This window comes from Scardinius erythrophthalmus (genome assembly GCF_964197995.2).
Source record: "Scardinius erythrophthalmus genome assembly, chromosome: 13".
Classification (NCBI taxonomy): domain Eukaryota; kingdom Metazoa; phylum Chordata; class Actinopteri; order Cypriniformes; family Leuciscidae; genus Scardinius; species Scardinius erythrophthalmus.
The window spans coordinates 12,396,061-12,421,340 of NC_138233.1; the positions used below are offsets into that span (position 1 = coordinate 12,396,061).

The 25,280-nt window shown below is 38.2% G+C and overlaps 1 protein-coding gene across 4 annotated transcripts in view; it reads right to left on the minus strand.

The window, feature by feature from the left end:
* The window catches only part of atp8a1 (ATPase phospholipid transporting 8A1), a 129,541-nt gene that overhangs the window by 21,839 nt on the left and 82,422 nt on the right, over positions 1–25,280 (minus strand). For all 4 annotated transcript variants that reach the window (XM_081382036.1, XM_081382037.1, XM_081382034.1 and 1 more), the window contains 5 exons: positions 20,930–21,102; positions 17,952–18,135; positions 14,952–15,062; positions 6,146–6,220; positions 4,382–4,504 (listed from right to left, as the gene is read on the minus strand). In XM_081382036.1, coding sequence (XP_081238162.1) covers positions 4,382–4,504; positions 6,146–6,220; positions 14,952–15,062; positions 17,952–18,135; positions 20,930–21,102 — 666 coding nt within the window. The remainder of the gene's footprint in view (positions 1–4,381; positions 4,505–6,145; positions 6,221–14,951; positions 15,063–17,951; positions 18,136–20,929; positions 21,103–25,280) is intronic.

Sequence of the window (25,280 nt, forward strand, 5' to 3'; positions counted from 1 at the left end):
TTTAATAATGAGCCATTTTAAAACCCCAGAAGCAGGAACGATGTCAATTAGTTTCTTTTAATAAGTAGTTTATTTATTACACAATAAGTGTATTGTGATTGTCACTAACATTTTAGTAACTAAACTGAATTTTATTAGGTTTAGTGACAACATGTTACAATGTTTACATGGTACAATTTTTAGTAAGCTACGCTTTTTAATTATTTCAATTCAATTATTGTGATTTGATTTAATATTGACTCATTTGCATAAATATTAGGTAGGCTACACAAGATTATTTTTTCTCAAGAAAAAAACTACTCACCTAATGCTGTAAACATACAGAGAGCCCTGTCAGCTGGTAGTAGGTTATTATTTAAGGTTAAAAATAACTCAAATTAAATATAATGCATTTTTTATTATAATAACAACTTTATTTAATGATACAAGTAAAAATATAACAAATATGTAGAACACATATTTAGCTTAATACTCTCTATAGCTATTTTTTCTTGCCAACTATGTGCTATAGCCTATATTATGTTCATTAAATGGCTTTCCTGAAATGTGATATAATTGTTCTCCAGCTATGTTATTGACCTCTTCACACTGATGAAAAACACTGATTGATCGATATTTTGTATGAGGAATATACATTTCGGTAAGTTGTACTGTATCTTTCAGTGTTCATGCATGTTTTTTTACTATTAGCTAGTAGAGATGATCGGTTCACGTGCGCTAGGGATCTGTCACGTCACATTTACAAGCGCCAAAACGGTATATTTATTGTTTGAATTTCGTAATAAATTGCGTGTGTCTCACGGTGAATGCGTGAGAGTTGGCAGCTCTAGCAGAAAGAGAGGAAAACAGTCGAAAAAGAAAGAAGGCAGACCTCAACTAAAACAGCTGGAACTTCTGAAACTAAAACTTCTGTTTCGGTGGTGACTGGCAGCTCTGTTTGGTGTCTTGACTTCACACTCTTGATTGATAAAGTAAAAGTCCAAGTCCGCGACGACCGTTGTTTCTCTGGCGCTGCACATCTTTGAATCGCGAACTTCAGTAGAGTCTATAAACTGATTGGCCATAAAATGAACCAATCACAAGACATCGATGGGGGGGGGGGGGCACCTGGGGTGGCCAATCGAATTTCAGGGGGGGCCGGTGCCCCCCCTGGCCACCACGTAGACCCGCCCCTGCTAACACCATCACAAGTTTTTCCAAAGCTAACAGTGTGTGGCGGCCATGAAATCTCATGAGGGGGATGGAATGAAGAGAAATGAAAGAAAATGGAGAGAGTGAGAAAAAAAAAAGAAATACCCTGAGATTGTCTTGTTCTGTGTTGTTTCACAGAGGCCCCGTACGACCTCTTGGCCTCCATGCCCTGACCCTCTCACCTCCGGTATCGGCAAAGCAAAACAAAGCTCAGGGCTCCGGCCCTCAGACAGTCGGGCTCATCCTACACCCATAGAAGGGCACTGTGGCACACCCCTCCTATTCTTTGGAATTAGTGGTGTTTGCCAAGGTCATACTTAAGTTCCGGGGTTTGTTAAAATCCATAATGCTTAGGTATTAAAAATTTCGGTCACCTGTCCCGCACTATACAAACATGAATCCAGTGATTGGGCTTAAGATTTTCACATATTAGGCAATAAACATCAATGCATGCACACACACACACACACAGATAAAAAAAATCGTGGAGCGCTAGTGCGGATACATTAGCAAAATTTTCAGGCAAAAAAGGTCAACAGAGTTGTGATGTATGAAGCACAAACAAAGCGGCTTTCTATCAACACGGCCGAATTCTCATGAACAATTTGATACAAAAGCTGTGTGGCCAAATTTAATTTAAATGGTGTGGCCACACCTTTACATTAAAATTGGGACTTGAGAATATCGGGGGGGTCTTTTGACCTAGCAACCATCCAGAACATTCAAGCAACCATGTCGTACTAAAAAACACTTAGAACACCTTAGCAACCACATAGCAATGCCCAAGCAAACAATCCAAAACAAAACGTGGTCCAAATACCATGGGGAACAACCTGTTCTCCCTCGCCCAGTACATTACACACCCAGTCCTGCAATGAATGCTAATGAAATCAATAAATGTTCATAATCATTTGTCACAGGGAGGCCCCAAACTCCTCCGTTTCTAAGCAGGTTCCTAAGAATGTAGGTGTGAATGGCCGTCTGTCCTGCCTGAAGCAAAGCATTGCGTTCTGTGTGACAGCTTAATTGCTTAAACTAGCATGAAAGGATAAACTTTATTTTACGCCAACTATTGCCAGACGCCCTAATAAGCCTTCTCCAACTATGTTGGGCTACAAATAAAGCCAGACGGGGACAGAATGAATGAGAGAAAGAGGCAGAAGGAGGGAGGGATGGCGAATGCAGTGTGTTGAATGAGTGCAATAACAGCCATCCTGGGGTGTATGAGGGGCTTTGCCGTTATTAGGGAGACTTTAGTAATTAAAAGTAAAAAGGGACACTGGGGGTAAAAACCTAAATATTTCACACCCTTTGTTCCTCCCCAAACTAATACATGATCTTCTCTCTCTCACAGAGACTTGGGCTACATTCACACAGCATTCACGTTCATACAGACAGTATTTAAAATGCTATTGTAAGTTGCTGTGTGAACGGGACATTTCTAGACTCACACCTGCAAGTAAATGTGGTTGTCATTCCCAAAAACTGACAATGTGAACGTAGCCTTAACTAACAAAAAGTGTTTGTTCTGTACACAGATGACGTAGAAATCTGAAACAGGGAAGTTGCACATGTCTCTGTCTAATGTCTCCAATCAAGTCTATATGAACACTTCAATTTGTATCAGATTTTTACTTAAATATATAAATAGGAAAGAAGAGAGTTTTTGTAGCAGCCATAATTGAGATCATGCACGTATTGCTCTATATAGAAACTTAATTTTTTATCATTAAAAACAAAACAAAAAACAAAACAAAAGAAGCTTTGGTTCACAAATCGGGCAGCGCTATTCCACAGATGATTCCATTACTGTCCTCTAAATGACCACTAACTCTGTCTTTGCTTCTTTTTTCCAGGCACATCTCTTGGTTCTCATTATTCCATTATAGAGAAAATAAAGTAGTCTATTATGATATATTCAATTATATAATATATACAATTAACTTTTTTTAAGATCAAGATCGTGTTCTGTTACTGATGATTCTACTTTATTTGACTATTTCCAGGCTTACTTTTATTGTATATTATAGTCTTTCAAATTAAAGCTTTTTTCCCATTGAACAATTAAAGTAAGAATTATGGTGTTTGTGTTACAAATGGCCAGTAAATCTGTCTCTCGCTCTCTCTCTCTCTCCCTCCTGACCCCAGGGGCTGTGTTGTGTGTAATCCGTGTCAGTGTGGTGGTAAATGGGTCTCCACGCCTGTGGAGCAAGGCTGTGAGGTGACACCAGCGCAGACACGCCGTGCTGAAGACCAGACAGCTTTATTAACACAGAGAGACGCAAAGCCGGCAGTCACAGACACCTAGAGAGGATGGAAATATACTTGTCCTATATAGACTTAAGGCATCTGAAAGTGAAGAAGAATGTTGAAGGATTTGCACAAAGAACATCTATTATAATTTTACTAGGAAACATCTACAGTAGCATCATAACATCTAAAATGGGTGAATGTCTTAAATACTTGATTATAACTTTCATTAAAAACATTATTAATACAAATAATGCTTTACAGATCCAGTAAATGTTCATAAAAAGTAGCAATGTGATAAAACGTTGACTCTTCTATTCTCATATACATTCACATTTCACACATTATAGAGTCGGAGATCATAATTTTGAAAGACTAAATCAGGAGTATCCTCATATGCAAACATATTAAATACTGTGGATAAAGCTTCACATTCGTGCTGGCTTGAAAGAGTTTATGACCGTCTAAAAAGGGAGATGAACACTGAAAGACATCTCAGATAAGCAGAAAGGCTGACAGAGAGAGTGTTTAATGGATGCATAAACCAACATGGTCCTGCTGTTGACCTGCTTTTTTACGGTGTGGAAAGTTGTAACTGGATCTGTTTGTTCAGTGGTGATTTTAGCCTGGGTGCCAAACTGTTCACCAAACACAGGTCAGCAAAGTGTACTACACAGCATGACCTGTCTACAGAGTCGTCATCATCATCATCAATGAAAAATCACAAAATCACTAGCTTATTACTTAAACATTTATTTAGATTCATTACCTCATGCTTTATGTTTTAAGAATATTTAATACATTACAATAAATACATATGTTTATCTGGTATTTAAATCATTCCCCAATCAATGCTCTGTTAATCTCTTCAGCACAATCACTGATGGAGATTCAGCTAAACTTAGATTAACAGGGCATGCTTTTTCGCTCGTGTATTTACCTTGGTGTTAAAGCCCATTGCATTCTGGGAGGTTTTGTAGAGTTCAGGGTATTTGAGCATGTTCTCTTTCCTGCAGGAGCGCTCGAAGATGCCAAGAGTCAGAGGAGGCAAAGCCGTAAAGATCTAATAAATACACAATCACAGAAAATTTAAGAATTTAAAAGAAATATGATGAGGTCCAAAAATCACATTACAAATCTGGAAACTAAACAAATTAAACAAAATGTTTAATCATGCAAATAAGATAATTTATAATGAAAATAAATTGTACTCCGTTAGAAAAACGTAAAACAGTAATTCATTAGTAGTTTCAGACTACTGTTTTTCCCCCCCGAGATGATGTCCTAGGATATTAGTCTAAAAGTTGTCAATGAATGAATGAATGAATGAATGAAAACCAAAAACCTAATGAATGAATGAAAGAATACCGAATGAACTAATGAAAGAAAACTGAAGGAATGCATGAAAACTAAATAAATTAATGAACCAATGAAAGAAAACCGAATGGACAAATGAAAGAAAATCACATGAATGAAAACAAATAAATAAATGACAACCTAATGAATGAATGAAAACCAAATGAATGAATGAATAAATAAATTCCTCCCCAAAAATAAACACCTAAAAATTCATAGCAGCCCATCAATATTTCCCAGCCTGAGCACCAGACATTTTCCCTTGTCTGTCTTTTTCGTTTGCTTGCTTGGTGCAGCTCAATGAGCATGTAACTTTCTGGCATTTATCATATTTGCGCTCCCCGCTCCATGTGCAAAAATGATTCTGAACGAACATCTGCCACGGTGCCTGCAGCCTGTTAGCAGATCTCCTGGATGCTTTCATTTATCTGCGGTGCTCTAACGTTTCTGCATGCAGCAGCTGTTGAAAGCGAGAGGGGTGGTATAATGGTCCAGAGAGGGCTGCGGGGTCAGCTGTAAGTGTCTCTCATTGGCCCAGCTGGAGCTGCCTGGCTGAGGTTGACATGGTCTGCTGGGCTTCTCCATTCAAAGGTGGTTTCGGCCTGTTGCATCCAACAGACCCCCTCTGACGTGATGGAATTCCTCCTCTCTCAGATAAAGAGAGAATGCACCGGGCCGAGTTGTTACGGGCCTCACAACGGCACTGATCCATTACATGGGTCTGATGGGAAGCCGTGTTCAAATTTTGTTCTTTGTTCAGGCGTAAAGAAATAATTTCTCGGGACAATCAGCGAGTCGGGTGGCTAAGTCCTTTTTCCTGCTGCCTATCTTCAACTGTTTATGCAAGATGAAAAAATGTACTCCACCCGAAGCGTTTTTTTCCCCTGAATAACTTCCCATCCTGTTGAAAACATGTTAATTAACAGCATCAATTCCTATCACTAAACCCTGAGGCAGCCCAGTTCATCGGACTCCACCCAAACGGCCATGTGTGTGTGTATTTAAATGTGGCTGGATTCAACCTGCTCCTTTATCATCCACCGCTGACCTGTTTAACGCAGTTCTTTCGGGCATGAGAGTCTGTTGTTGCAGCACATTCAGGACATAGTTCTGCGCACGGAGGGAATATGGACTTGACAAGCGGTCATAAATAAGAGGGAGATTTTTCAGGATGGCGCTGACACGGGCCGCAGTAAAGGAGCCGTCTGGGGTGCCGCGGCTAATGAGTTTCTTGCCTGAGCGAGACGGGGGAGGCGTTTTAACACATTCCCTCTCACAGTAATGAAGAGGGGAGAGTAAATCACACACACACAGATGTGTGAACGCAAACACATGCACGGACTCTTACCACGTTGTACAGACCGATGCACCAGCGCTCAAAGAGAATCTGACCGGAGAAGCCGTTCACAAACGCAAACCAGATCTGAAAGACAAAAATATAACACAATGGTAAATGACCCATGTCAATATTTAAAACAGGATTCACAGTTTTACTCTTAGGTAAAACGCATTGTAACAGAAAAAAGAAGAAAATTACAAAAATGTTATTTAAAAAAAAAAAGTATATTTAATAATAATAATAGCAATAATAATATTTCATTTATATTTATAAATATATAAATCCAAATACAATTGAGGAAAAAAACATTCAAAAACAAGAAACAAAACCAGTCTTTTAGCACATGTATGAAATGCACTGACCAAAAAAAAAAAAAAAAAAAAAAAGTAACTATATGCTTCCCAGGTCGTCCTAAAGGAAATGGTAACATATTAAAAGGGCAATGACAGACCATATGATAATCATTACTACATAAATGTGTGACTAAAAGGTAAATATATACCATCATTAATCATATATTCCCCACTTTGTGTGCGCTTAACTCTGGCTCCTAGCCGATTTTAATTTAGGTTGATCGATGGCTGTTGTTTTCTGTGGGGCCTCTCTGTGCTCGAAATTACCCAAGAGAGAGCGATCTCTCATGAAACCGGCAGTGAACTGACCCCATCAGTCCTTTCTACAGTCTCATACACTGGATCACTGCAAATGGTTTGTTCCAAGATCAGTCTTGCAGGATAAATAAGCCAGTTTTGGGTCACTTTTTCATATATACAGTGGGGACCAAAAGTCAGAGACCACTATTGAAAACAATACTGTAGTACATTTTTATAATATAATATTTTTTTTGTATTATTTTTAATATTTTTAGTAAGCAAGCTAGCAAGCAAGCAAAGAAACAAAAACAACCAAATATAGACCAATACAATAAATAAAAAAGATACATAAAAAAATCTATTCAATAATTTGTTTTAAAATGACTTTTTTTTGATAAATATTTAAATAAATAAATGGAATAACAAATATTACAGTATATTTTGATAAAAAAGATTAATAGTCTACTATCAATAAGAACAGCTGTGAGATGATACATGTAAAAACAGTTAAGCTCCTGCTATAGCAAACATACTGCTACGGTTTTCAAAACATCTAAACATAGAGAAGCTCCACTATCTTGTCATGCGAAGTCACAACCCGGACTTAACACATCATTACTCAGAGGACAGCCCTGGGCGTTAGCGCCGGTGGTAAGAAAGAGAGAGAGAGAGAGAGAGAGAGAGAGAGACTTCAACAGATCCCATGACTTCAGCCAGAGGGGATCAGAACAGCTCGTAACAGCTTTTCCACCTAATCACTCCCAGTGTCTCATAGCAGAAACAACTGATCACAGATCAGACTTTCTATCACACAACACAAATTTAAAACTGTACAAAAAACAGTGCAAAAGACCTAGATAGATTTAACAATTAAAAAAAAAGGAAAGATGCGAGTTACTGGGTTTAAGGGTGGAACAGGGAGAAGACCACAAATGAAAAGGAGAAGAGAGAAAAATGTATATCTAAACCATATGCCACGGAGAAAGAGTTCATCACTTAATACCTCTATCAGTTTAACTAGTCTGGCACATAACTCTGTCACAGTCATCTAGAAACTGGAGAATGTGATAATATCACACAGCAGCTGTTATAAAGACAGCAATTCAGAGTGGATAAAAGCAGTCATAATAAAAAATCCAGTTTCAGAATGGAAGAATGAAGACAAATCAGATATGGCAGAACAAAGGGTCATTGGATATAAAATTTTAATGACACAGTTCTCCAAAAATTTGTATTATTTCATTTAATCACCATTTTACAATATTGTCCAAGTTTGGGGTCATTCAATTTTTTTTATGTTTCATAATACAAGTCTTTTATGCTTCCCAAAGCGGTATTTAATTGATCAAAAATAGAGTACAAGTATTGTGAAATATTATTACAATTCAAAATTAGTACAAAATTTTAATATATTTAGAAGGTAATTAATTTCTGTGATGGCAAAGCTGAATTTTCAGCATCATTACTCCAGTCGTCAGTGTCGCATGATACTGATTTGATGCTAAAAAACAGTTGAAAACAGTTGTGCTGCTTTATATTTTTGTGGAAACCAAACATGATTATTTTTTAGGATTCTTTCATGAATACAAAGTAGTGATGAGAGCGATGATACGGTACTCGAGTCAAAGCCCCGATCTTGAGCAGCACCGTTCAACTATTGCTTTCTGCTGTATTTTGGATCACATTTATTGTGAAAATCTCTGTGTGGATGTGTGTGTGAGAGGCTCGACTGTTGAGCAGACCCCAGGATTAGTGCGCAGTGCCACGGCCAGGCGGACATTTCCTCGCTTCATTTAACTCCATTATGAAAGCGTGAATTGCTACAAATTTTGGGGGGTTTTGACAGGACCCCCTCCTACTGCAGCCCCCGCCGGTCCTCACACACACAGCACATACACCAGCCCCTCATTTCATAGAGCGAGCCAAAGCATGAAAATGTTCCCAAAACAAATGTCTGTCAACCCTCCCCTCAGGCCGCATCGCAGAGAAAGAGAGAGAGGAAGAGAGGAGGATTGGCCGCACTCCCCCGATGCGACCCCCCCACCCAAGCCCACGCCCACCCGTTCCAACTCCCATTTTCCTTTCCATCAGGTGCATTCTACCGTGATATTGTTTTTAAAAGAGATTTGCTGCTTCGGAAAACCTTTCGCACACAGCAACATGAATAAAATTACCAATGTCACATCACACATTATGTTGTTTTCGTCCTCACAAGCAAATTCTGGACTTGAAAAATCCCTCACATACACAATTTGATCAAAGGCCACACGAAACACCACATAGTTGTGGCCAACAGCATGCTGGTAGTCAAACAGGTGGGTCAGAGAGCTGAATTAATGAGAGTCTGCTTCATTGAGGGGCTACGGGCTGCAGGATATTGTTGTGCTAAGTCAAAATAAAGCCTCTATTCATGAGCAGCAGTACATGCATATGAGAGAGCGTTTTGGCCTGGTCTTCTGGGTCCTGTGAGTGCCCCTCTCTCCAGCTTCCTTCAATGAGACAGATTCATTGATTTGCTCATTACGGAGCGAGGACATAGTGTGGAGGGCTCTCTCTTTCTTCTCCTCCTCTGGCTCATTCAGAGTGGTTTGGCGTGGAGGTGTGACTGCCCTCTACCCTCCGCTGCACAATCTGAAAAAAGCGAGATGTGTGTGTGTGTGTGAGAGAGCGAGATCGTGTGTCCCCATGAGACTCGTCCAGAGGGGCTCTTGCCGTATTTTTCAGGGAATTTTTAAATCAGTGATTCCACCCCCGTCCTCTGTACAAGGTTGGGCGGGAAGGACCCGAAGGAAAAGAGAATAAGAGAAAGACACCACTTCCAACAACTCCTTTACCATGTCTCTACTTGAAAATCCAGCTAAAACTAGCTTAGATGTGCTCTCGAACATGGCAGCTGGTCCAGCTGGCAGACCTTAGACCAGCAATAAACAAGCTAATGCATTGTAAAAATACCAGCTTGACCACTTTAAACTGGTATTAGCTATTTTTTTTCAGTGGGATGCTTATTCAAGATAGGCTGGTATCCCATCAGGCTAGAAACCATAAACTCCCAATTATTCAAAACAAAGCTTCATAAAATATAAAAGGCAGCTACATACTTTCAAGCAGAAAAACACAATTTTTACTGTGCAAGAAAAATATGAAAAAGGATATTATAAAAGACAACAAAATCAAATAAATATTTCCAAGAAATTTTAATTTGGTTGCACTTTAAATAAGGTGACAGTTACATTATTACAGAGTAATATTAATTAACTACTTAGTATAATATATAGTGCTTAGTATAGTTACGTTTATGGTTAGTAACTTGTAATTATGCATAATTTACAGTTATTTACAGCTACTATAGTAAGTACATGTAGTAACATGTAACTACATCATCTTAAAGGAACACTATGTAGCTTTTCAACCTTCACAATATATTTCCAAGACCCTTGTGATGGTACATCGACTTACAATAGGTTGAATGACACGTCTGCCATAGCCTGACGGGGTCTGTATCGCTTTTACTGGCACTACGTAACACGGTAGTAACCCGAGCACAAAAGAACTACAAAATTCGACTGCTTTACGGCATACGTCACTTCCCCCAGGACTGTAAAATAAAGTGCTACCAAATAAAGTGTTACCAGATTGTGTGTTGCCATTGTTCTAAAGCAAATATATATTAATTCAAATTTGGAAAACACCTACTTTATATTTACTTAAAGACTAAGATATTCGTTCTTGGTGTAAAAAAAAAAATAAAAAAAAATAGCTGTAATTACAATAAAATAAAAACAATAAATTCATGATTTCTGTCTTTTAAAAGTCGGTTAAAAGCAGAACGAAATAGCAATGTCAAATTCACTGAATGTGAAAAGCACCAGAGAAACAAGAGCACGCTAATCTTTAGACTTTCTATGGCATCGCTGTTGAGTAATTAGCTGGTGAAGTAGATTTACTTGTAGACCTAACAAAAGTCAGTAGATGGGGAAGATTTTTAAGCTGTTCATTGATAAATCCGCAAGATCTTACCTTCATGCTGTGGAAATACAAACCGGAAGACAGAACACAATGAGCGCAGCGCTGAAAAGGGGCGGGGCTACATAAGGTCTATACGTTGTGCAATTTGTTATGTACCACTACCAATCAAAAGCTCTCGATCCATTTATAATATTACAAAACATTATTTCAAATAAAAGCTGTTCTTTTGAACCATCTATTCAAAGAATCCTGAAAAAAGTATCAAGTTTTCCACAAAAATATTAAGTAGAACAACTGTTTTCAACACTAATAAGAACACCAAATCAGCATATTAGAATTACTTCAAAAGGATAATGTAAAACTTAAACGTGGAGTAATAGCTGCTGAAAATACTAGCCGCAAACTTTTGAACAGCAGTATAAAATCCCAGAAAACCTAAGAAAATGTGGGTAAGACAGTAAAGAAGGCCAATTGAACAGCAGAGTGACAGAAGTATCGAAAGAACCAGTTGGGTGTTTTATATGGATGGCACCAGTGAGACTGCCTCCTCTTAGGCCTGCAGTCTTTCTCTAAGCCTGCTGCTCTGCCTGAATGAGGCTCTTGTAATTACCTCAGAAATGCTACTTGTCCATCAGCCCTGCTGGTGCCTGCTGAAGAGCTGTCAATCAAGCTCTCAAGAGCCCAGCAGGATAATGACAGCAAGCACAGCAATTTGGTTGTAAGAGAGGCTTTTTGCATGTCTCAAAGCAGCTAATCCAACCAAGTTTCTGAAATATTTTTTTCCCCCTGTTAATTTTTGCTCATGTTAAAAGAATGCAAGACCACAAACCAGGGACTAAACAAACCAGCATGACAAAAGTTAACCCAAACTTACAGTTTTTTGTCTGACAATGAAAGGAAGGTCATGTGCCATGGTGTGCCACATGTGCCACATCTGGAACTTCCAACAAAACTTGGAATCTGGAACAATACAAACCATTCTAGAGCTCCGCTCCAAAACCAACTGATTTGAACTGTCTGAACACTGTTCATAAGCAGCAACTCTGCGCACCACTTAGATACATTACTGTTCAAAAGTTTGTCTTGGTGCTAAAAGGGGTCCTATTATGCTTTTCCACTTTTTCAATTTTAATTATTCTGTAATGTTGCTTTTTGAGCATAAAAAAAGATCTGCAAGGTTACAAAGCTCAAAGTCCAAAGGGAGATATTTTATTTAACAGAATCCCCTTATCAAGAATTACAACGAACGGCTCGTTTCGACTACAACGCGATTTTTGAACGAATCTTCTGAAGTCACAATGGTACTCATTTAAATAATCTCCACCCAAGGAATGCGCAAAAAAGGGGACGAGGCCTGGTTGAGCTGCATTACAGAAGACAGTGCTGTTGCCATGTTATCGTGTTATGTCAGCATTGTTTTCCCCCAATGTTTCCAAAACTCATTTGTTTGACCTTCCTAAGGCTGATGAACTTAGAGTGGTTGCACATTTTATGGAGAACAGCTTGTTTTCTGTTGCTCATGTAAGCTCTCACTTTTATAAAACGTTTCACCGCTCCTAAGGAAAATGAACCATGGTTTTGTGATCGATTACTGCTTGTATTACCTAGCTTTCCAACAAATATCACAATTAAATGGTGTATAACATCGTATCTATAATGTATAAGAAAATTACAAAAAACACACCACTCTGAATTGTCCTGTGAAATCCGTGCTTGCAAAGACTGTGCATGAAATCCGTTCTGCACGTCAATGTCAGAATCGGGCTCGAATTGGTTTGAAACAACCTTAAAATTTACACTAGAAAAGAACTCACAGTTATGGAGGGGCGGGACATTTCCCAAACAAGCGTTAAGTGGTGACAATCATAACACACTGGGCCAGCTAACCAATCACAGCACATTTCGTATTTCAGAAGGAGGGGATTCATCGAAATTGGCGTGTGGAAAATAATGTGTTTTTTGAACAATCAAGCATGAAAACATATTCTAGTGCACCCCAAAAACAAAATCAAGACTTCATAAAAGGGCATAATAAGACCCCTTTAAAAAATTTCTGGTTACATTGTGAAATCGATTTTGTGCCAGAAATGCAGCTATGATTCTTTGAAATGACGTCTTGGTTTGTTTTGAATTCAGCAGGTGGACAACCCTTGATAAAGGTACTATAGCATATAGTACTTCAACACTGGATGGTTAAAAGAAATCTAAGATGCGCACATATAACCACACGTTGAGAAGGCTGAAATGGCCACTAACATCCTCATTTCACTTTCTTAAGTTTAAAATCTGGAAAACTTAGATGAAGGAAAGTCTTCACGGACTAAAATGTAAACCTATTAGGCCGACAAATGTATCCCTTTAACCGAGCCTTGGGAAGCAAGTGTCTTGAATGTCAGGACCTTACAAAACAGAGGTGTTTTTGGTGTGAGGCAAGGAAACAGTAAAGCTTTGGACTATTATATTCGAAAAGCCCCTTATGGAGAGGGGGAGTGCATTTTCTGCTCATAACAAAAGACGGGTTGAGGAGGAGATACATTCACCTCCAGGAGCTGGGCTGGGGTGCGCTGGGTGCTTTTCAGTTCTCTTGGAGATTCAAAAGCAGAGCTTAAAGAGAAAAGGACAAAAAGGAAAAGTGGCTAGAAGTATTCGGAGGGTGTGTTCGGGTAAGGCCATTTACTGGACGTAGTTGTTCCTGTGCCACTTCTTATGCAAATGAAGAAAAATAGAGAAGGAAGGAGATGCTTGTTTCTTGATTGATGAGCAAGTGTGAAATGTGATCACAGTCAGAAATGTTTGTGTTCAAGGGGAACTTTCATTGTGGAACAAAATACACCAACCCCACGGCAAAACCCAAAAGAAAAGTACATGAAAGCCACCCTGCACGAATTGTACCAAAAATGTTTAAAATATCATATTCATTGAGCGATAATTGCTCACAGCTACAGGGCTCCGAGATTCCCACGGATTTAATCCACTGAATTTTAAAATAAAGGAAAAAAAGCATCATGACTTCACTACATTTATGAACAAAGACCACAGCAGCTTCCCACATCTAAACAGCACAGAAGCGTGTAAACAGGAAAAAGCCTGTATCATTCAGTGAGGGCAGAAGAAATCAATGGTCATCTGAAGTCCTGATTCATCTCCTCATTCTTGTTCTCACAACCTACAGCAGCACTGGATGCCAACAGAGAAAAATCTAAGGGGCTTTTTCAGAGATTTACCACAGCACATAAAACAAAATCAAGATGAAGGGAAAAGGGTCCATGGGTCAAGTGGCACACAAGAGCAAAAGGGCCGAGGGGGAAAAAGATGGATTTTTGAAGTGCTCATGTTTCTGCTGGGATTGTAGCTCATGAATACTGTTGGTCTGTTTCAAATCTTAGTGAGTTGCCTACAGAGGGAAGATTTTATGCAAGAATGATAAAATACATGGATAAAGCATCAACTGCACAGCTAATGTGAATGCTTTACTCTTTATTTTGTAGCATTAGAGATTAAATGGTGTCTTGTATTTGTCCAGAAGTGAAGAGAGAAAAATGAAATTGCTCAGCAAGTTTATTCAAGCCCAAATCATATTGTAATTATGATTTTCAAACTCATAAGCCAACACCACCTAGGAAATTGCAACATATGATGTTTACATCTGGTCTCATACTTTATATTTTGCCTGCTAGCATGACCAAAGGTCCATTTAATGCATTTCAGAGACCTTTGACATTAAATAAAGAGACTTAAATGGTCTAATGCTGCTTCCAGACCGTTAGTCTACTATTAACTCTTCTTTCAGCTCGAGGAAACCTAAAGCTTGTCCTCAAGGTGTAATGTCTCCTAAACCAAGTGTGTTATAGATCAAAACAGCCAAACGCCCCTCATGATAAAGCTGGTGCTGATAGCAGCCCTTTAACTTGTCAGGTCAGGTCTCTGAACCGGCTATCAGCACCGGGCCTGGAAACTGTCAAATACCATCAGAGATGGATGGCCTGTGGGCTTCACATCGACAGACCCCGCATTCCTACAGCAGGACGGAGACTCTCCACTACCGACATGCATGCAATGCCAGTTAATTTCATCAAAGAGTGGTCATTCAATCTCCTTGAAATGGGCATTAATGGTTAATGCAATAACAGGCATGGTGCTTAGTCATCCATTTTGTATGTTGCTTGAGTTTGAAACAACATGAGAGTGAAGTAGACAGTTTTAATTTTTAGGTGAAAATCATTTTAATTTCATATTGCGTGCACAGACTTTCTTACCTCAATAATGTACAGCACAATATTCTTGTAAAAGCAATACAGGATGCACTTGGCAACGCGGTTGTAATTCCAGGCACCGTGAACCAGCAGAAGATTCTTCAAGTACTTGAACTGTGAGAGAGAAGGGAGGACAGAGATAAGTTCATTAAGGCCTATCGTTTACACAAGATCTACAGTTCCACAGCCAACACAGAAAGCGCTTTTGGATGCGAAAATAGAGAGGCAATCTTATCCATGCTGGGCAACAGGAAGCCTGGAGTTCAGGGACAAGACTAACACTCTCTCACCCATATTCCAGGAACAATCTGTCTTGTAAGACTTTGTTAGTTGTTGAAAAGCAGAGAAAGAGAGAAAAGCTTTTGCAGCTTTACAAAGAAAATAAAGTGATTTTCGGCCCACTACACAAAGTATTTTTTTTAAATCTGCCTTATATTATAAAAAGTTTATCAGGTTGACCAGCTGGTCAATGAAAATTATTATAAATCTCCTTGTCATGAAATCTAAGAAACAAAATTACATTCAAATGGTACGTAATCTAATCAGAACGGAACCAAACACCCAAACTGTAGATATAAACTGCTTAAATCATCTGGATTCTGTCAGATTTACTAAAAAAAAAGTGCTGTTTGTGTTGCTGTCACTGTGTTTAACTTTCACCAAGCCAGAAAGATGTCTTTTTTCAAACAGTCAAAGAGTAGTTCACTCCAGTTTATAATGTTGCTTCATAAATGCTTATATTACAAAAGATTGTGTTGATAAATACATTTACAGAGCATTTCTGCAGAGTTTGGCACGCTACATGCCAAAAACAGGCTCAGCACCAAAACACCACTTTTGCTTCACAGCATAATTCTGCTTAGGTGGAGAGAGTGAATACTGTGTGATTTTACATGCAAAAAATATGCTGGAAATTCATAAAATCGTCACAATCACTAAATAAGCCCCCCCTAATGCTGATAAAGATGTTTACATGTAGAGCAAAATCAGGATACTGGGGATAAATCTATACAAATTGTTTTCAGATTATGAAATTGAACCAATAAAAGAACACAACCGACATGCTATCAGTTGCAAAGTGTAACGGATGTACGGTTTGTGCATGTTAAACACACTCACTATAACCTACTGCAGACATAAATGCGAAATGCAAACAGCTGAACTTGTACAGGTGCTCAAGATTAGGGGTTTACTGGACCCTCCATGACAGTGTAAACAAGTAATGTGCTGTATGTAAACATTATCAAAGGCACTATCGTTGTCTAGGGATGCCATGTTTTATTTCCTCAAGAGCACCCTCAATGTGACAATGCTATAAACATCATTCCTGTAAAACAAACTGGGTCACTCATACGAAGGCAGGACAGCAGGGTGGAATGTAAGGGGTATGGAGGGCCTTTGAGGGGCACAGGGGTTGTTTGACCTCTGGATGTGAGGAGAGCGAGTTGATGACAGACAGACTACAGTGGAGTTTTAAATTCTGCTGATCTTTAGAGGGCCTGACATGGGGTTGAAGCACAGGATAAAGAACTGCAGTGTTCCTGCATACTGATTTATCCATCACATAAACAATATAATCACATCTTCAAAGCACACCCCAAACAAAAATAAAGACCCGGGGTTCAACACAAATGACTGTAATACAGCAGTGATGGTGCAGCACCAGTAGCCTGTGAAAGAGATTGCATACATACATGTATCCATACATCCTGGAAATAACATCACAACAATTCTTTCACAGTTTGAGCCTGATAAATCTTGACATTGTCATCCTGGAATATGGCCATGATGTGTATTTCTACATGGTTGTTTAAGAACTGAAAAGCTACACACTCCATCAGTTAGGATTCAAAAGAACTGTTGCCAAACATATAACATGCTAGAAACATAATAATCACTGCAATCATGACCCAATCATACTGTAGATTATTAAGCATTTGCTATTTAAATCCAAACAGCGTTTTTTGCTGGCTGGGCAGCGTGCGTGTCTGTATATATGCACACACACACACACACACACACACACACACAGGCACACACAGGCGCGCGCGCACGCACGCACGCACACACGCACACCCTGTATATATGAATAGTAAATAGTAGACATAGTATGTTTAAGCTCTTTATCTAGTTTAACAATTGATGAGAAGCAACATTGTGAAAAGCCTTACAGTGCAAAACAACACTGGATTAAGATGGTAAATGCATACTAGCTGACAGTAGTGTACATAAAAGTTTGACGTCTGATCCAGCACATCACATACGAGCCATTTTGCTGGAAGGCAGTTCAGGTGACTTTCTGTGAACCTACCCGCATTCCCCACCAGCTCCACCCGCCACTACCTACAATATGACGAGGGCACTTAAGAAAAGACAAGATGCTTTCTTGAGTAATCCGATGCATGAGGCCAGTGAACGGACGGCTCGGGGCAGTATAGAAAAACAAGTGTGAGGAGGGATGTTTCCACGAACTGCACAAAACAATGTGACACAAGGGAAAAGTATAGAGAGCGATGTTGACAGCGATCCGCGACACTTGAGCTCTTTTTTTGCTTAACGAACAATGAAGATTATGCTGTATCAAAATCTGTGAATTACAAAACATCTTTTAATTAAGTTTACATAAAGAGGACAGGTCTCGTTTAGCCGTCAGCAGGGGTTTGAGTAAGAGAACACCCCAGCTATGTAAACTGATCTGACCGACCTGTTTTGGTATCTCATACTGCAAAATCTATGAGCCACAGGTTTTAACCTTTCAACCTAGATTCATAATCTAGAACCAGATTCATTTTCTGGGAGTCGCATAGTAGTAACATGAGACAGAAGTGTTAGTTTACATGGGGAACAGATACTTGCTTCAGTTTTAGAAGAATTTATATATGTATTATACACATTTTTTATTTTATTTTCATAATAATTTATAATTTCTCAGTAATTTGAATTTCATTGTCGTTTTTCGTATTCTTTTTTCCTGCAGGTATGTGTAATTTGATGGTTTCTCACCTGTGCAATAGAGTAGTCTGATGAGTTGGCAGCCTGCAGTCCTTCATTTCCAGAGATGCCAACACCCACATGGGCTGTCTGGATCATGCCCACATCATTGGCTCCATCGCCAATGGCCAGAGTGATCACTTTCACCTGTTTCTTCACCATCTCAACCACCTCAGACTTCTGCAGAGGCGAAACCCTGCAAAAATAAATACATAATTAATTAAATAAATACAAATTGCGTAATCTTTGCTTTGATGTTAAAACATGTTTTAACATTTCTCTATGGCTGAAATTGACATTTTATATCTTTTCACAAGGGAAAAAGGGTATTTACAGCATAATTGCGTATTTGCAATGGTCCCTTTAAAGAGTGATCTGAAGCAATTTTTCTTGTTGCCAATTATTAGTGCTGACAACCATATGATTTCTTAGCCGTGTGTTGCGACCTCAACAGCTGTCGTCACATCTCAACGTCATATGATGAATTTGTGTCTTCAAAAAGAGAGGTTAAAAGAGGACTGCAAACTCTCACACTAAAATTCACTGCTCAAATTGTAAATTTGCACCTAAAATTATTGCTTCTGGTTACCATTTAGAAACTTTCCCATTGTAGTCTTTCGAAAGAAAAATGCAACTCTTTTTTAGTCTTTAAAAAGGGGAGAAAGAAATAAAAAGATTTCTATTTGAATACATATTTGAAAATGTAAATTTATTCCAGTGATAGCGAAGCCAAATCTTTCAGCATCATTATTCCAGTCTTCAGTGTCACATGATCATTCAGAAATCATTCTAATATGCTTATTTGCTGCTCAAGAAACATTTCTTATTATTATCGGCGTTATGGAAACCATGATACATTTTTCAGAATGTTTAGGATTCTTTGATGAATAGAATGTAAAAAAAAAAAAAAAACAGCATTTATTAGAAATATAAACTTTCTATAAAAGTAAAGTTTTTACTTACACTTTCAATAAATTGAATGGACTTTACTGAATAAAAGTATTTCTTTCTTTTAAATAATTGGAGTGTGTTCCCTATTCATTCATTTGTGATAGATTTGTAAAATATCACTCTGATTCACTAATTAGTAATTTGATATTTCTTTTTTAGGGGGGACTGAATTAAAGGAACAAGTGACTCACAAACTGAACATTTCTATAGACTGCAAGCAAGTTTTACACAAGTTCTGCACATATTTCCAGCTGTTTAAATATTTTAGAGAAACCAGAAAACTTGAAAAATGTCTATTTACTATAGAAAGTTCCAGGACTTTTCCAGGACTTATTCATTTTCCAAGCCTGGAAAAAACAAGTTGGATATTTCCAGGTTTTCCTGAGTTTAAGAAAACGGACTATAATATTTAGAAACGGATGAATCCACACCTTAAAGATGCCCAAACCGGGCTAATCTGCGATTAAGAAGATGGCCGACCTGAGCCCAGAATCTCTGACTTTTAAAAAACATATACAAATGTTAGCAGCGCATTACAGTACTGCATCATCCATGTCAGCAAATTAAATTAAGGTCTCGCTTTTGGCTAGAAAAGCTCCTCAGGGGTTTTACCCTGGCTTAACATTCACAGGTCATCCTATAAGCAATGAACGTAGAGTGAATGTAGAGTGATGTAAGACTCTCCAGTGAACCGGAGATTGCTGACGATATAGCAGGAGGCCTCTAGAGTCAGTTTAACGTTTATTCATCAACAGGCACAAATCTGTTCTCCTCTGGACACCGTGTGGTTGTCCGTGTGTGTGTGTGTGTAGTGAGCAAAAGCAGAGCGGATAGATTACATCACGCATTGCATAATGGCTGTGACACCTGTGGTGTGCGTTGTTTCTGGAAATTGACACTGATTTTTGGCAGATCCTTGTCACGCTCAATTGGTTCCTCATATGTTTCTTTCTCTGTGTAGCGTTTTTTTGGAATGGTTCATTCTAGTCTGCTAACACACAGTTTACCTTTGTAGTCAGAAAGTCTGTCAGATATTCACAATCTACTATTATAAAAAAATAACACTCATTAGTAAATTGCTGCTTTGAGAGCTAGTATAATTATGTTTATTGGGAAGGTTGTGACCTAAAGGGAAGGTAATTTGTTCCTTAAACAGTGCAGCAGCAATTCCCTGTAATTGTCTGCCAGTCACTTGATGTTTTTGTAAGTGTAAAAAAAATGGCCAGTGATGCTGTCAGTTTCCCGGAGGGCAAAAAGGGTTATTAACCTACAAAGATATTTACACCCACCTGTGAAATAGTAAAAATTTAAGCAGAGAATGACAGTATAACTTCCTGTGTATTTTGGTTCAACAATGGAAACATTTAAAACAGCATCTGATTACAGAGAAATGTTTTAATAATTGGACACTTTTATTATAAAACTACATATACATATATGTATATTAAAAAATCCTAAGAATAATTTAAAATTTTTTCCCTCTACTTGGACCCTGGAAAAATATATCTTGCTTTCATTTGTAGCAATAGTTAAACTGAAAAATGTTTTCAAACTTTCTGATGTCAAAGACAATCAAATACAATGATGCCCTTGTGATGGACCTCCTTCACAAAATATAAAGTGAGCTTGACATTTTCATGCTGCATGAGCCATTCAGATTGTGTGTAAAAAACATTAAGCATTATATTTTAAAAAGACTTTTGCGTCCAAAATTAAATTATTAACTTTTATTTGGCACTGTACTTAAGCCAAAAGAAACTGAAATATTATCTGGATAATATTTACTTTCAAGTACCCACTTAAGTTCTATGTTTTTTATGCCCAATATTAAAATATAAAAGAAATATCTCAATTCAAATGTAGTTGTATTATTTGTATAGCACTTAATCTTTTTTCTCTCACATTTTTCATGGACCCCCATTTGGAAAACCTCTGGCTCAATGGATCTTAAATTTTGTTGTAATACTCTGTAAGCGTTCGTTACTGTTAGTAGTTATTGCTCCTGATTTTCAACTTGTTCTCCAGGTACAGTTACATACCTGCAGCATATCACGGCCTTGCAGGAAAGAGCCAAATCCAGGAAATACTGGCGTGCCCCGAAAGTGAGGGCGTACTTCAGCGTCTTCCCATCTATGATGAGAGCAAAGTCGTTTTCCTTGTGCAGAGCATCTCCCAGAATGCCGCAGTGATGGCTAAGGGTCTCCCTGGTACCCTGCACACAAACATGAACAGAATAACGTATAATATTGATAAACATTTCATGCGAAATGACATTATTACAATTGTATAACTGACTAAATCAGCCGGAATGTAAATATTTCTCTGAAACCCGTGCAACTCAAAAGAATGAATTCATTATGATAGAGATTTGTAATGCAATAAATCATAAAACTGTTCAGAGATGTCTGATGAGAAACCACACATGAACACTAGGATAATTTCCCCCTTTTCTTTTTCGACGCCAAGGTAATCAATCCCAATAATAACATGGGATTTTGCAAGCAGAGTACCAGACACTTCTGCACATGGGGTTTACGTCTGTTTATTGTCAATGCACAGGGCATCAAAGTGAGAACGCACATACGGCACGCTTCATTACGGAGAGAGTAAAGCCAAAGCTGGGTGTGATGGTTCGTTTGTTAGAACAAGGCCTTTCAATGGCCATGACCAGGAAACACAACAGCATGGGAATTTACCCTGAGCACAAGCAAAGCTGCAGACCTCCCTCTTCTCGCACTCTCGTTTTGTTAAAGCAATCGAAGAGAGCATACGTCTGGGTTTAGGGGTTATTTTAAAGGAATGTTCTGTCCCAGCTGCATGGGCTCAAATCGGGAGCCAGGAATATTTCTGTGTGTTGATTAAACCTGGTAGATCTTAATGAACACTGACTGGGCCAAAGAAAAATTGGGATCTTTGACTTGACCTTACTGTTGTTTTAGACGAAGTTTTAATGGTGAAAATTGTACTATCAGCAGAAAATATACCTTGTAGTAAGAAGCTGTTATTGTAAGGATTCGGGACGTGTGGGAGGACGCTTCTTTGTTTGGATTAGGAATGCTGCTGTACTTCATATAAATTTCCCATAAAATCACACATCTGCTGCCTCTCATGTGCTGGAACGATAGGGCACTCATAAAATGATCCAAATTCCGGGAGGGGACACCTCACACCGAATCTGGACACAACTACTAAAAAAAGAGGTTTCCCCTATATTACCTATCAGCAGGTCTGACACAGTGTCTACATCGGATGTGCAAAGCGACTTTTGCAAATGCATTTGTTCTTCGCGCTTGAAGTACATCAGAAATAGAACGGGCATCAGTTTACTGTCGGGAATTTGTTATGTTGCATCTAGTGTAGACAGAATCACTTCTTATAATGGGTTCTACTTGCTTCTGTTGCGTTGCGCCACTCGCTCCTGGTGTAGAGACGGTCGATGAGTGAATGTGAATCATTACAACAGAAATTGTGTCTTTCCTCAGGGAGGCTGGTCCTCACAGCTTTAAATCCCTGAGCATTGTGGGTAAACAAACTTGTGCATGTCTCTAACTGCAGCTCCTGTTCAACAGCAGTCTAACATGTTTCTGGCTTCACATTCCAACTCGGTGAAGACCACGGCCCAAACAAACCCTTCTATATCCGAGAGATAAAATAACTAATAAAAGCAGGTTTATGCAGAGCAAACAGGAGCGAAGGCTGAACAATTCAAAAGTATTTCAAATGTCTCACAAATAGCCCATGGTGTCAGAGTGTTTCTCTTTCAGTCTCATAGTTTAACTAACTTTAACTCACTTGTTTCGATTCTCTTCAGACTTTTTCTCCACTGTTGACATTTTTTAAACCTAGCTATCTAAATAACATCACATTTGGCTTAATGACACAGACATTTGAAGTTAACTCTCTCGTCCCTTAAGTACGCAGTAGAAATCCACAGAAAATATGACCAATACCAAAAAGCTGCTGATGTTACAGAAAAGTGAAAAATGTTACAGTATATCAATTTATACTAATGTAATGTAATATGATATAATATAATTAATAAGATTTAATATTTTATAAACATATAGAGCTTTGTAATAGTAATAATAATGAACAATATTTTTAAAACAATAAAAACTGCAATAGTAATGAAAGATGAGTGTAATATACTCTCTCTCTATATACACACACAAATAAATATGTATACATTTTTAAATATATACATTTTCTATATATCCTAATCATTTGTTAACAACATGAATTCGTTAGAAATTCATGAATTTCATTCCTACTTCAATGATCTAATTGTTTCCGCCTTAAATTAATACATTGTTTAAATTAATAAATTATTAGCTAACTGTGTGATTTGTATATGTACATTTCTGAAATATATTACTTGGACACAGTCACCTCTGATAACTGATCAATCTAAGCTGTAATGTAGACATTCATTGTCTGTGAAGCTGATTTGAAATAATATGTATTGTGAAAAGCGCTATACAAATAAATGTGAACTGAAATTGAATTGAATATATATTCATATTTCACACACACACACACACACACACACACACACACACACATTATATTATATACATACATAAACACACACGCATATATAAATGCAGAAATTAATGTTACTTTTGATAGCAGTGTTATTTAAAAAAGTTATTAATTATTATTATTAAAACACTAAAAACTGCAATGGTGAAAGATGGAGATAAACTGCTGCTTTTGACAAAGATCTAAACCTTAAATTAGGCAGAAACGAAATACCAAAGTTAAATACCCACTATCATTGGATGATAATGACAAAATAAAGCAAAACAAGACAAAACAACCCTCAAAAGACAAAAAAACAACAAAAAAAAAACAGGAAACAAAACAAGACAAGCACTGTGAGAGAATGTGTCCTGCCCTTTCCAGGGTTCGGTTGGGTTTTTAGCACATGCAGGGATATCCCATTATAGATGTCTAACAGTACTATGTTCAGTGCTGATGATCACCTGAATGTGTGTGTGCATGTGTGTTGAGGAGGGCAGATGCCTAAGGGTAGTGAGATTACACCTAAGGGACCAATCAACATTCCCCTGGCATAACAAGACTCTGAAACCCAAGCTCAAAGGAAATATTTAGAGAGAGAAGCCAAGGGTTTAGAGAGAGAGAAGCCTCAGGTTTCAGAGAACGAGAGAAGTGCAGCTGTAAGAGCTTCTCTAATATGTGGCCTTCATTCCATAGGTGTCCTCGTGTGTGTACATACTATATGTAAGTCTGCAAAAGTATAAGATCAGATGATAAGATGGCTTATGAAGACTAATGAGAGGACAATGTCTCCATTTCCTCACAACCATTTCCCAGTCTCCACTTAGGAAGCCCGGCTTAAACAGGTCTCTGTGTTATGGTTGTGCGAGCATACCAAATCGTGATGACTCAAGAGTGTTTGCTTTGCAAGAGGGCAGAAGGCATCAGAGGGATATACAGTGCATGAGCGCTTTTACACACTGCCAAGATCCAGCAGATAACAGCTGATTTAGGCGCTTTGAAAAGCCTTTTACAGAAATGCCTGAATCTAAATGGCAGAAACAGCTCATCAGGGTTATGACTTGTTATTGTTCTCTCATGACTTATAGAAAAAAATAAAAAAATAAAACCTAAGTTGAGATCACAAATTGTGATCAAAAAAATAACTGAGCACAAGGAAATTTATGTTGAGATAAACTTTTAAATTTGAGATTAATTTTTTTTTATGAGATCACAAGAAAATTAAATCGAGATCTTGAGAAAACAACTTCTATTGTTAAGAATGAATGAAAACCAAATAGTGATAATGACAAAAATTATTTCGCAAGCACAAATTCAGTGTGGGCCCGTCAACTAGCAACCAACAGTAATCGCTTTCAGCAACTTGTAAAGGGGCTGAAATTAAATTATGACTGTATTGGTTCATGAAACTCACTAACATTATAAATGGACTTCAAAAGAGGACAAATTAAAAGCTACAAAGGCAAGAAAATTGTTCTTTTAAATGAAAGTAAAAGACATGCTTTGTGCTTTGCAGTATCTCTATTTTTACCCCCATTTCTTTCCTCCTTTGTACTCTTCCACAATCTCTCCATTCTCTCAGCTTATCTGCAAACTATAGCTCTCTTTCATCTGTGAGCAGCAGAAAGAACTGCGGTCTGCCGCATATTTAATGTGATTATTGAGTTACTGTTCTTTGACCTATCCCAAAGTGCCTTGCATTTTCCTCCACTGAGATAATGAACCCCACTCAGACGTCCGGTGAAGAACTCAACCCCTCTCTCTGGGCCGGATGACTGGGTTCCTTCATCCATCTTGTTTTCCTTAATATGTTGAATCTGTTAAACGCAAAAAAACAAGAGAAGGACCGAGGGGAAGGGAGGTGGACTG